We start from the raw sequence: 14,788 nt of genomic DNA on the forward strand, positions 1-14,788 counted from the left end.
ACAATCAGGGGCCATAATTCAGGAAGTTACGGTCCGATATGCATGAATATCTAAAGAACTGAGATCTTTGGGTTATAAACTTACATTTCAAGTTTCAACAAAATCGGATAAAAATTGTGACCTCTATAGGGTCCAAAACCTTGATATACATGGGCGGCCATTTTGTCAGTTTTGGTCCGATTTTCACGAAATTTGAACTAAGTCTTCCTTAGGGTGTAACGGTGATATACTAAAACGGTTTGTTAAATCGGATAAAAATTATGACCTCTATAGGGTCCACAAGCTAAAACGTGATTTTTCCGTACAATCAGGGGCCATAATTCAGGAAGTTACAGTCCGATATGCGTGAATATCGAAAGGAACCGAGATCATTGGGTTATAAACTTACATTTCAAGTTTCAACAAAATCGGATAAAAATTGTGACCTCTATAGGGTCCACAACCTTGATATACCATATTTTTACGCTATTTGAGAACGAACGGCGGTCATTTTGTCTGTCAGTTTTGGGCCGATTTTCACGAAATTCAAACTCAGTCGTCCTTAGGGTGTAACGGTGATATAATAATACGTTTTTTTAAATCGGATAAAAATTATGACCTCTATAGGGTCCACAAGCTAAAAACGTGATTTTTCGTACAATCAGGGGCCATAATTCAGGAAGTTACGGTCCGATATGCGCGAATATCGAAAGGAACTGAGAACTTTGGGTTATAAACTTACATTTCAAGTTTCAACAAAATCGGATAAAAATTGTGACCTCTATAGGGTCCACAACCTTGATATACCATATTTCTATGCTATTTGAGAACGAACGGCGGCCATTTTGTCTGTCAGTTTTGGGCTGATTTTCACGAAATTCGAACTCAGTCGTCCTTAGGGTGTAACGGTGATATACTAAAACGGTTTGTTAAATCGGATAAAAATTATGACCTCTATAGGGTCCACAAGCTAAAAACGAGATTTTTCGTACAATCAGGGGTCATAATTCAGGAAGTTAAGGTCCGATATGCGCGAATATCGAAAGGAACTGAGATCTTTGGGTTATAAACTTACATTTTAAGTTTCAACAAAATCGGATAAAAATTGTGACCTCTATAGGGTCCACAACCTTGATATACCATATTTCTACGCTATTTGAGAACGAACGGCGGCCATTTTGTCTGTCAGTTTTGGGCTGATTTTCACGAAATTCGAACTCAGTCGTCCTTAGGGTGTAACGGTGATATAAAAATTGTTTTTTTTAAATCAGATAAAAATTATGACCTCTAAAGGGTCCACAAGCTAAAAACACGATTTTTCGTACAATCAGGGGCCATAATTCAGGAAGTTACGTTCCGATATGCACGAATATCGAAAGGAACCAAGATCTTTGGGTTATAAGCATACATTTCAAGTTTAAACCAAATCGGATAAAAATTGTGACCTCTACAGTGTTCACAAGCTAAAAACGTGATTTTTTGGCCTTCAAAGCAAATATTCCTTTTGAAGTGAATTTTATTTGTATTCCTTTAACATTATGATATTTGATTCCAATGGACATATAGATTGGATCAATACGATCATATAGATGTCATAATACATTGCTTCTAGCATCTTCACTTGTCGAAAAATAACCAATTTTGTCAGGATCATTTTTTAAGATTTTTAGCCTTTTTAATTTCAGTTTATGGGTTCTGGGTAATTATTTATTGCCTGATTTGTGTAAAAGAAAAGCCCATATGCTCCGTGGTGCAAATTATCAACTGTCCTCTACCGATAAAAGTTTCTGTCGGTACTGAAAGTGCCATAATTTTGCCCAAAACTTCAGTTTTGACGTGTCTAAAGTTCTTTTAAAAAGCAAATATTAATGTTTACAAACCTAAGATCAAGCTGAATGCTCCTACTACAGACGCATATGTCTTGCTTACTTTTTTTTTTATTTCGGTTTTGCATTTGGGGCATTTTGATTTTAAGTTGAAAGATAAGTAACCAGGCAAAAAAACATACGCCCACAGCAGCTAAATCGCCTTAGCAGTCGACAATGGTTGTTGTCTATTTATTCTTATTAGGGCATTTAAGAGACATTTCATACAGATGACATTATAATTTTCGTCATTTGAGGGTTCACAAGGTTCTAAAAACTAAAACAAGGACCGTAACTCGGGTAGTAATCTACAGAAATTGTTGAAATTCGACAGGCTTTTTCGTTTTACTAATTCAAATAATGCCTATAAATTTCATACAGATCAGATGATAACTTTTGTCGTTCGAATGTTCACAAGGTTCAACAAAGTAAAACAAGGGCCATGACGGAAATTGCTGACATTAAATAGGCTTCTTCATGTTCACAAGGTTCAACAAAGTAAAACAAGGGCCATGACGGAAATTGCTGACATTAAATAGGCTTCTTCATTTCACTAATTTAAATGATGCATATGAATTTCATACAGATTGGGTGATAACTTTTGTCGTTCAAGCGTTCACAAAATTCAACAAAGTGAAACAAGGGCCATAACTCTAGATGTAATTAACGAAAATTTGCTGAAACTCAATAGGCGTGTTGGTTTTACTAATTTAAACGATACATATAAATTTCATACAAATTGGATAATAACTTTTGTCGTTAGAGCATTCACAAGGTACAACAAAGTGAAAAAATGACCATAACTCACGGCATAATTAATAGAAATTGCTAAAATTCAATAGGCATCTTCGTTGCACTAATTTAAATGATGCATATCGGATGATAACTGTTGTCATTAGAGCATTCACAAGATTCAACAAAGTGAAACAAGGGCCATAACTCTAGATGTAATTAACGGAAATTGCTTCTTTATTTGTTTTACTAATTTAAATGATGCATATAAATTTCATAGAGATCGGATAACTTTTGTCGTTAAGAGCATTAACAAGGTACAACAAAGTGAAACAAGGGCCATAACTCACAGCATAATTAACAGAAATTGCTGAAATTCAATAGGCTTCTTCGTTTCACTAATTTAAATGATGCATATCAATTTCAAACATATCGGATGATAACTGTTGTCATTAGAGCGTTCACAAGATTCAACAAAGTGAAACAAGGGCCATAACTCCAGATGTAATTAACAGAAATTGCTGAAATTCAACAGGCTTCTTTGTTTTACTAATTTAAATGATGCATATAAATTTCATACAGATCGGTTGATAACTTTTGTCGTTCAAGCGTTCACAGGTGCAACAAAGTGAAACAAGGGCCATAACTCCAGAAGATATTAACGGAAGTTATTGAAATTAAATAGGCTTCTTCATCTCACTAATGCAAACAAAATATATCACTTTCAAAACAATCAGATGATAAATGTAGTCTGTAGAGTGTTCACAAGAAATTGTGGACGACGGCCGGATGGACCGACGGAAGGACCGACAGACAGACAGGACAGGAGCGACGGCAATATACGACCACATTTCCATGTGGGAGTATAAAAAGGGTGTATAAATGAGCTATTTACAACGCATTCGGTCTTTTCATATTTTAAAATATTTCTTGACAACTTTCATGAACCTGTAGCATTAATCAATACGATGACAATGCATGTCAAAATTAGTTGCCGAGAAATAGGCAATTTTGCATGAGTCACTTTTCACGTTATTTTGCCTGTAAACGAGTTAATTATAACCTGATTTTCTATTTTGTTTCCCCATGTGATGCTTAATGCCATTTGTGACTGGGCGGATTCAATTTTACATTTTCACCAGAAATGATGTCATTTGGACAAAAACTGTATTTTTAGCTTTCAAAACAGATATTTTATTCAAATGAGGGTCATTTGTAATGTTTTCAAAATGTTGACATTTGCTTCCACTCAACAAATAGAATAAACCCATGTGTTCATACAGATACCACAAAATGGTTTCTAACTTATACGGTTGCACAGAAATAGACGATTTTCTACAGGTCACCTTTCAAGGTTTTGGGTCTATAAAAGTGTCAATTATTTTTCGATTTTCATAAATTTTCACCATGTGATGCCTAATGCCATTTATGATTTCATAGAACAGATCTAATATTTTCATTATTACCGGAAGTAATATCATTTTGGCAAAAGCTGTATTTTTAGCCTTCAAAACAAATATTTTGTTGTAATGAATTATATTTATTATTCGATTAATATTATGATATTTGATTCCAATGGCCATACAGATTGGATCAATTCAATACGATCATATATAATATATATGTCCAAAAATTGCTTCTAGCATTTTCCCTTGTAAAGAAAGAACCAATTTTGTCAGATTTACTTTTAATGATTTTTTGTGCATTTTAATTTCCCATTAGAAAGTTAGCTAACTTAGCGGTAAGTTAGTAACAAATTTTGTCAGGATTATTTTTTTGACATAACACATGGTAACAAATGTATAAATGGTATTAATATTGCTGGATTTGGTTGATTCTGCGACTATTTTATAACACGTGTGCAATGCTTATGTGGAAATCTGTTGAATGGTTTCATAGGTAAGTTGAAGGGTAACGTGGCACCGGAGGTGACATAAGTTGAAAGGTAACGTGGCACTGGTGAAACCCGTCATAACTGCATTGCAGTTCTAGTTGACATTTGAATTTAATCAAATTTTTTTTTTTTTTTTTTTTAACTTGAATCTTAGTATCAAAAAGATTAATCACATTATTGGCATATTAAAACTTTGAATTTTAAATCAGTTTTACAGAAATTGTTAGAGCTGCGATGGCTCAGTGAGTAAGACATTGGAGGTTGATTCTGGTGTTGGCCGAGCCTTGTCAGTGGTGCAGCACAGAGCGCCTGGGAAGGGATAATGTATAGTTGTTCAGATGGGATGAAAAACTAAGTTACCATATACACATTGATCGTCAAAGGGAAAGAGAAATGGGGTTTAATGACCCACTCAACACAAACTAGGTCATTTTGACACTAACATACAGTTTAATTTTATTTCAATAATTAGCTAGCGCGTAGGGGTCATTAGCAGTGGGAGGAAACTGAAGGACCCGGAGAAACACATGAGGTTGGACAAGCAACCCTACTCCTTGCCACGTACAAGCGGGGAGCAGAACAGTATGACATTAAACCCATTTTCATTTCATTTCACAGAAATTAATAATACATACCCAACCACCATGATCAGCTATCCATTTTGCAATTTTTGATCTGACAATAAATCGAACAACATATTGTGTTATCCTTCCTAAGAAATTGGAAAACTGGTTAAAATGTGTTCTTAACACAGACATAGCCATTCTATAACCAAAAAATAATAACATACAAATACGTCCCCAGTTCATCTCATTTTCTAACAACCTGAAAGTACAGAGAGAAAACAAAATAATTAGGCTTTCAGACTTTCATCTGAAAGACTATTGTTTTCACTAAAATTATTATTATTATTGTTTACCCTGGGAGCCTATTTCTCCATGATGGAAAACAGATGTTGATCTGGGATCAAATTTTCTATTGGGAAATCATATGGTGGCTGACTACTTGATAAACTATTTTTGAAACTTCAGCGCAAACTGAATGGGGTCAAAATTTGTATGTTATCCTGAAATTGACCAGCGGCTGCCAGGCAGGATACACCCACATTTTGCAAGAGATGGATAGAGAACAAGCTAAAAACAAATGCGATTTTTTGTACAATCAGGGGCAATAATCCAGAAAGTTATGGTCTGAAATGCACAAATATCAAAAGGGATTGAGATCTTTGGGATATAAAGATATGTTTTGAGTTTCATCAAAATCAAATAAAGATAGGTTGCCAGGTAAGGAAACATTGGCCCACAGCAGCTAAATCGTCTGGGCAGTCAACAAGAGTTGTCGCATATTTTTACTTTTTCAGTAATGAAACATTTATAATACACTAAAATCTGATTAAGAGTAACAACTCATCAAGTAATTATCAGAAAATTATTAGAATATGTTTGGTTTTTATAAATTTCAGCCTATTTAAAGTAAACGGATATAAACTTTTGCCTCTAGAGCCTCTACAAGATTTTTCAAAGTGATCAAGGCCATAACTCTGGCAGTAATTATCGGAAATCACTGAAAATCAATAGGCTTCTTCGTCTCATGACCTTAAACACTGTTTGTAAATTTAAAGTCAATCGGATATTAACTTTAGCCTCTAGAGCGTCCACAAGATTTTTTTGAAGTGATCAAGGGCCAGAACTCTGGCAGTAATTATTAGAAATCGATGAAAATTAATAGGCTTCTTCGTCACATGACCTTAAACACTGTATAAATTTACACTGCAACATTGGTACTGTTTAATCTGACGTAAATAGCGTTAATTTCTACTCTGTGTCCAATTATTCATAAATATTGTTGAATTTCGTCGAATAGTGCTCAATTTGTACTTGTATCGAATTTCAATCTCATTGTTTAATTTTGATTACCAAGCGTCTAATTAACTAGTGTTTAGTTTCTCGACACGTGTTGAATTATAAGCATCCCGTCTAATTAGCACGACTGTTCAATAATTAGTTGGACCGTTCAATTTCCCGAGCCGTGATTAAAATCAGTCAAGGTGTCCAATTACGCATGGTGTTCAATTTTGTTCTCAAACATCTAATTTCATGTGCGATGTTCAGATATTACAATGTGTTTAGTTGTTGGTCATCGTTCAGTTTTGCCGCACAATGTTGAAATACTGTAATAAGTGTTAGTTTTAGTACTGACCTGTTGCGATACAGTGAAATATTATTTTTCAGGATTCATACAACGGCAAGTATCTGTAATGCCTGTCATTATCCAGGGATTATTTTTCAAGATCACTACGGTGAAACAGATGTTGGATTTTTAATGGCCACGGGACGGTTCCGAAGCAAAGCTTTCTTGAGATGCACATAACATTTCGTCCACAATCATAAAACGTGTATTTATATATCCATTTAAAACAGTATTTCCCACACTGACAACACATCCACGAATGATAAATCTCACGCATCTGATTTATGTGTGTACACGTCGACTCCCTAGCCTGATTAAATCCTTTTGTTTAAATGTCTTCGCAATTAAGACTAACAGCATGGGTATTGCACCAATCCTATATTACATAATATGGGATCTATAGAAAGCATTTTGGGTTGAAGGGTAGTGCGATTATCTGTGGCAATAAACACAGAAGGCTTGTAGAATTAATACACATGTGTCAGAAGCTAACAATATGTCTATTGTGTAAGACAAAACGTGAAAATAAACTAATAATTCAAACTCTTTATTTCTTTTTATTATTATAGAACGACGACCCTTTTTCACTGAAGATCAAATAAAACCTACTAAATACATTTCATGCTTATATGTAACGCATAACTTTGCCAAACTTTATTTCAGAGAAAGCCAATTTAAAAAGGAATTGTATCATATATTTAAGTTTAATTTTTTAATAAAGAATGGGGATATCATAAATAAGTTAATTCTATGATCATAAATAAGTTAATTCGATGATTTTGTGGCATGTACTATATTAGATGAGATCGAAAGAGCATTTTAGATTAGGGGTTACAGAACAACAAGTAAGGTGGAATTAAAAAGTCCAACGGAACTGTTCTTCAGACTGAATGGCGACGCCAATCATAAAATTTTACTGAGTTCGTGCTGCCATACTTTCTAGTCAGAAATAGCTCTTTGGAATTAATGTCTTCGTTAAAAATTTTGGCATTTACCTGTGACAATAATTTTAGCTTCGTGCAAAAATCGTGAAGCATATAGTTTCAACTTGGAAGAAATGTTAGAAAATGGCTAACAAACAATCAGCATTGTTGATTGTAAAACATTCTTGGTTTATTTTCTGCTTGAACGATTGCTGAATACCTTTTTCATTTCGACACCAAAGAGTCTGGTGAATGCATACTGTCAATCAAAGTTCCATAATGAGAATTGACAAGTAACAACAAAAGAAATCTATTGACAGAACGTAGACGCCCCTTTAACAACAAACTGTTACCTTGCTGTAGTCGTGTGAACAATATGAGTTTTATTGTTAATTGTCAGTAGTAATAATTACAAATTTTGAAAAGAGATGTCAATGTATTTGTGATTTTACATGTAGCTTCAGTCCATTCAATAACCTGTATTTATTACTCAAATGGTTTCTCAATTAGCAGAATGTCAAAATAAAGAAAACACAGTTACACTTACAATACAGTCTCAAGACCAACTAGAAATCAGCCAGATTTCTTCAAGTTTGGGAATGTGACATCAAAGATTTGTTGATGAGAATCCTGTCATCAACCTCTCAAAGACAATATAAAGACAATATATTATCGCCCATGACTGGGACCATGTGTACACGGATGGCTCACGCAATCCTGAAAGGGGCACCAGCTCGTTTGGAATATACCTGCCAAACGGGGAACAGGGAATAAGCAGGAAACTGCCCAATAACTGTTTGGTGTACACTGCAGAGCTTGTGGCCATTCGTGACGCTATATCATGGATTTCCCATCAAAAGACTAGTAAATTCGTCATTCCAAGCGACTCTCTGAGCAGTCTGATTTCAATCCAAAATGACAACTCGGACTCAAGACCAGAAGTCATTTTGGAAATCAGGCAGCTGTACCAGAGGGTTTTAGAGAAGGGAAGCAAAGTAGAACTCGTGTGGATTCCATCACGTCAACATTAGAGGAAACGAGGAGGCAGATCGACTCGCCAATGAAGGTCTCAAGGACACAGCACCACTCCGCACCATAGACTACAGCACCACGGAAATCTACAGTATGGTCAAAAGACAGGTCAATTCAATCTGGGAATTAAATCTCGTTGAACTTGACACATACAGATTCCGGCTGGATGACAAGATCTACACAAAGACAACACTCAATCACCCTAGAAGAGATATTTGTAGACTTATATCGAAGCTAAGGGTGAAAGAGCGGCTGCGAGACTACAAACACCAAGTCATCATCTGTGAGTGCGGAGAAGAATGTGCCACCAACCATATCCTGGTAGACTGCGAGGTATACGAGGAGGAGAGAAGGGAACTAGTGAGAACAATGGAGACCAACAACATACCATTCAACACTAAGAACCTACTCTTCCCGAGACCAGATCTGAAACTGCAAATCTTCGAACAAATCCACGCCCTAATGGACACAGTTGGACTAAGTAGAATAGTGAAGTAAGAGGGGGTCACGGTTAGACGGGCCCGGCATCTAAACACTAAACTACATAGGGGATTTATACCAAACTGGCAGGATAGTGGAGTAAAGGGGAGTCACGATCAGACATGCTCGGCATCTAAACACTATTCCACCAAAAACAGACACCAAACCTACAGGGTGGGATAGTGGAGTAATGGGAGGTCATGATAAGACGGGCCTGGCACCTAAACACAAACCCCACAAAGATGACATCTACCAAACTAGCAGGATAGTGGAGTAAGGGGGAGTTACGGTCAGACGAACTCGGCACCTCAACCCTATTCCGCAAATAAAACTGATACCAAACCCAGAGAGTGGGATAGTGGAGTAAGGGGAGGCCACGATAAAACGGGCCTCCACCTAAACACTAAAACGATGACATCTACCAATCCAGAAGCAGACGTAATCATCTACCAAACGATATGTTTTATATTAAATAAAGGGAAGAACTTCCCACTAAACCAAATCCATGGCCTAAGGCCAAATTGAAAGATTGCAAAATCATATTCTAAAAAACAGGAATCAGCTTCGGCTCTCCTATGTCTTGTCTGCGATATCACTTATGTGGAAGCAGACGTTGTAATACTTTTAGTAGAATTTTTGCTCGAGAAATAACATATTCGCATTATATGTGATATGTACTTAAAATACTTAAATCAACTTAGTCTGTAATTGATAGTTGACACATAAAAAAGAGCGATTTATCGAAAACATATGTCACTCATTTACCACCGAATTACACGTGAGTGGAATTATTCTAATTGCATCATTTGGTTTAAAGTAACCAATCATATCGTTAATTGCACAGGTTCAGGGCCATGAACAGGCTTTCTGTGTGTGATCTGCAGGAGTCTTATAAAATAAATCATAGTAAAGTTGTAAGTCAGACTTGCATTAGATTCCAGAGATCGAGGGTACATCTGAGTTCCTAGACAGCCGAGAGGCTGGATAGGGTGGAGAAGTGGTTTTAGCTATATAGTATTGTAATTTGTGCTATGCTTGTATACCTGTATTCAGTTATATGCTATATAAAATGTAGAAGCGAACTATGCATTATTATTCCTGGTAAGACAAACGTCTTAAGAAACTGGAAGAAGTAAATACACAACGTGAAGCAGAAGTAAAGACAGCTAGAGACAAATTCTAGACGATCACAAGGCTACAGAAATATGTAGTAAGAAAAGATGCATGGGTCGTACGTAGGATGTGGCGACCGGTTTCCCATAGACTCTCTCCATGTCAGACAGAAAGACCTATGGTGCTACATATTCTATTTGGTTGCCGTGACAGTTTCGACCTTTAGGGTAAGTAGAAAATTTGGAAGAAGATTAGAAGAAAAGAGAGTAAGCATCACATATTTTCCACATCTAATCAGTGACTGCATAGCACTGCATAGTCTTACATATTCTAATTTGATACCTTTGGGGTAAGAAGTCATTTTAGAAGAGGAATACATATTTGAAGACGTTACGAAGAAAACCTGTACAATCCAGCAACAGAAAAAGCCTGGTGGAAAAAAAAAAATCTGGTGGAGATATTCGAAAAATTGGGTAAATACATTTTGTTTGGAAAATTAAATGTGTTAAATTTGTTTAAAGACCAAATAATATTAATTTAAAGTTAAAATCTGATAAGAAACTAAATATTTAAAATTTAACTATATAGAGAATAAAATATAATCATTCATAAGTTGAGATTGATAGGTTTATTAAACAATATAATTTCATGAGTTAGCTATGTATATTGCCAGGTTAACATGACCTGTAGTAAATTTGTAGTAAAATTAAAGTTAAAGAGAAAGTTTAGGGAGTAGGTTTTAAAAAAATAATAATGATAAGGAAACGGAATAGGGAATAAAGTAAGGAACTAATGTTGTCTCCGGATCGCAGTGAGAACGACGGCAGAGCTAAGGATAAAATTTGTGAGTGATTAACTCTAGTTTCCTAGTTGGCCGTGGTTTTACTGTGATTCGTTAATTTGTGTTTTTTGTTGTTTCGTATACTATATAATTTTAAGGCCCTTAGTCCAGGCCTTAGAGTTGTTGTAATTTAACTTTTGATTAAAAAGTTAGGTTATGTAAAAAATCCCATATGGTTCATCTAGGGATGTTGGTTATAGTTTTCCTGGGAAAAAACTAAAATTAAAGGCTCGTTAAATTGTGAGATTATCACAAAGTCATTAATACGAGTTTTATAGGAGGTTAGAGTTAAGAATACAACACTTTTTAGAAAAGTGGAGTATACGGTAGATTTTGTCCGTATATAATTTTATGTAATTAAATTTTTGCTTTAGAAACGTAATATTAACGTTTAATATATACTGCTAATTGCTTTAAGCTGTCGACATGTACACGAGATGATTAGAATGTGTAATTTGACATTCGGTCAGATTATTATAAACAATAGGTTCTAATACTGTGTTAAATTTGACGTGTGTAAAAGTCACAATATATAGGATATAGTTAACTGTATGTGTTATTAAAAGTTAGGTATGTTCTTATTGTCTTGTTTATAGAATATAGACTGGTGTTCCGAGGGAGTGAAGTGCACGTCACTTGCTTTGAACATGATTCTAAATACTGTTTATATAATACTAATAATGGAATAGGAACTGTAGGATGAAATGAAATGTCATTCATATTAGGTGGAAAAGGTGATTTTGAGATTATGATTATACATTTGATTTTATTAGCTTTCCAAGTAGATCTCATCATTCTTCTCACAAAACTTTTTACAGATTCAAAATCGGATGAAAACTTTTTTTTTTATTGAGGCTCAAAGTTGCGATTTTTGACTTTTCGCGGAAGAAAGGTTTTTCAACACTTTGAAAAAGCCATTTTTGGTGTTTTTTGTGATGCCATATTTCATTTCATATCAAACCTATTAAAAATGAAGATGTAAATTCATGAAATACAACTTTAAGGCTAATTATGCTTCAATTTTCACATTTTTGTAATAATTACACTGATTTCCACAGTAACTGCAAAATACATAGGTTTTCTCAAAAATTCCATTTTGTCAGAGCGATTTTGGTCAATTTTTTCATCAAAAATGGTCTTGTGCATGTTATATCTGTAATTTTGAACCTGGTTGTTATGCATTTTAAAATCAGTAGCTATCAAGTATGATTAACGAAAAAAAAAAAGAGTAAAAATATATATATGCCTTCTCTCAAGAGCTGAATATATGTTCATTTTTGAACAATTTTCCGCGGCACACAATTGCCTATTTTTGGGGCGTTTTTGGGACATTAATAAAATAAGAAGGAATGGAGATACACATGTGAAATTATGGGAATATGTCAAAAAGTTTGTGAATTTTTAAAATCACTTATTTCCAATCCGCCATATATTATCAATTTTGGTTGTCATAGCAACCAAAATGGAAAAAATGCAATTTTTGACCGTTTTCAACGCTACTTACCATAACCCAAAAGGTCATCACCACATTTTAAAGTAAGCAGTTTAAAATATTTGAAACCCATGTAATATTAAATGATATGGATTGTGTAAGTTTGAGAAAAATATGAAGGAGTTTGGGCTGTTACCATAGCAACCACATTTATTTTTTTCCGAAAAGCATTATTTTCCAATAATCATGACATCAATATTGATAATTGTATTATTTTAAAAACAGAAGCTATTGGACAAGATTTTAAAAAATAAATAAAATGAAAATATTTATATGTCTTCTCCCAAGAGCTGGAAAGGGGTTCCCTTTTGAAGAACATTCTGCAGTAGCTAGTTGTCCATTTTGGCCATTATTAAGACATAAATAAAATATAAAAGGAATTAAGATCTTGAAGAGAAATTTTGTTTACAAGTAAATATGTTTGTGAATTTTTAAAATTACTTATCTTTACTCTTGTATATTACTTAATATTTGGTTTTTATAGCAATCAAAACGAAAACAAACACCCCAAAAAAGGCAATGTTATTCCATTTTCAATGATGTTTACCATGACAAACCAATTGATCGCCACATTTTAAGTACAGTAGCAGAAAGCTTTTTAGCATATATTTATAGCCCATGTAATACAAAATATTAAGAATTATATAATTTTAGTGAATTATTAAGGATTTTGGATGGTTTCATAGCAACCACATAATTTTAAAAAACGGACAACTCTTGTTGCATTATCATTGTTCTCAGCATTCCTTGCTTACATTATTGTTAGAATTCTGCTTTTACATATTATTTTCTACTCAGAAGATAACATTGACCAATAAAAAATTATTCTCTAAAGACTAAAGAGTAAAAGTAGGTTACTCAGTTACTGATAGGCTATGGTAGGCCTAGTCATGTTTATAAAGGCCTAGGCCTAACAGCTACAATTTAACTCAAAGAATTGTTATGTTTTTACTTCACTTTTGAATATTTATATTATTCCTTCAAATTGGTATGTAGCCCATTGAGCAGCTTCCTTTTTTGTATATTTTAATCAATGTAAACAAATATCGAATCAAGGCCCAATTAAGGCCTTAGGTTTGTCCGTTTATTCAATTGTTTAACTGGCCAACAAATATGTGATACTCGAGGTGTTAAATATATTTTCCTAAAAAAAAGAATTAAAATCATAATAATTAGTATGACAACTGTTATATAATGCTAAATTATTTAGTAAAAACTAAAACGTTTTGCGAAAATTGGGTATCCGTTACCCGTATCAATACTGAGTGATGATAGTAATTAGTATTGACATGACTGACCTAATTCATAATCTATGCCGGTTCCATCATCTCAAACGAAATGTTGCAAATCGCCAACGGCAAATCCAGAAATTGAGCCATTTTTCAAATTATTTCAGTTAGTTGGTCCAACTTTATATATTTGGGTATAATATCCGTTTAAGTGGATAGAAATCGATGTACTAATTATCAGTAGTACCTATACTATCTTCCTCACGCCTGCTGTCAGTACCAAGACCCGTGTGGATGTTTTCCGGTTTCATTTCCATTCGTGTGCACAGAAATGCTTTAAAATTGGGCTTGAATAATTCAGTGAACAGCGAATTTATGATTTCAGAGCATTGAAACATTCGTCAATTTTACGGAATTGTTCAATTCTTGAAAAATGTTTGGTGTTAAAAGTAAAGACGTGTGGTCGCCGATAGGAAATTTCCATTCGATTTTATATTTATATCCTGTCACATGGTTATAAAAGCGCGCGAATATGAGTCACGTGATGTAAACACAGTCAACCCAGCAAAGCCAAAAGGCGTGAAAAAAATGGAATTAACTATCCTTATTTATTTTCAGGCAAGTCCTTTATTCATATAACATAACGCTTACTTCATAAATAAACATCGGAGTTGCCTTTCGACGTAATTTACCGCGAATGTGAGTCTAAGGAACATGGAATACATTTTAGTTTTGGTGTTGAAATGACGTCATAACAAGGCTAAACTACGCGATTTATTTTTGACAAAATTTCTCATTGTATACCATTTTCAATTGCTTGGCGGGCGCACTTGCCATGCTCCGATTTTGTTGATTTTAATAGCATCAAAACGACAATAAAACGAACTTTCAATCGGTCGGGGGTGCTATATTGACAAATCGCCTAAAAAAAAGATTGCGTGAATTGAAGCGTTCAACTTGCAAAAAATGCATGGTATTTCGAAATGCCAACAAAGCACCCCCGACCAATTGAAAGATC

General features: G+C 34.4%; 1 protein-coding gene across 4 annotated transcripts in view; it reads right to left on the reverse strand.

Moving 5' to 3' along the window:
* Positions 1–14,788, reverse strand: part of LOC126811243 (bcl-2 homologous antagonist/killer) — an 83,268-nt gene that overhangs the window by 22,167 nt on the left and 46,313 nt on the right. For all 4 annotated transcript variants that reach the window (XM_056098465.1, XM_056098464.1, XM_056098463.1 and 1 more), the window contains exon 4: positions 5,106–5,295. In XM_056098465.1, the coding sequence (XP_055954440.1) occupies positions 5,106–5,295 (190 nt within the window). The remainder of the gene's footprint in view (positions 1–5,105; positions 5,296–14,788) is intronic.

The sequence above is a fragment of the Patella vulgata genome, chromosome 2 (assembly GCF_932274485.2).
Source record: "Patella vulgata chromosome 2, xgPatVulg1.2, whole genome shotgun sequence".
NCBI lineage: Eukaryota > Metazoa > Mollusca > Gastropoda > Patellidae > Patella > Patella vulgata.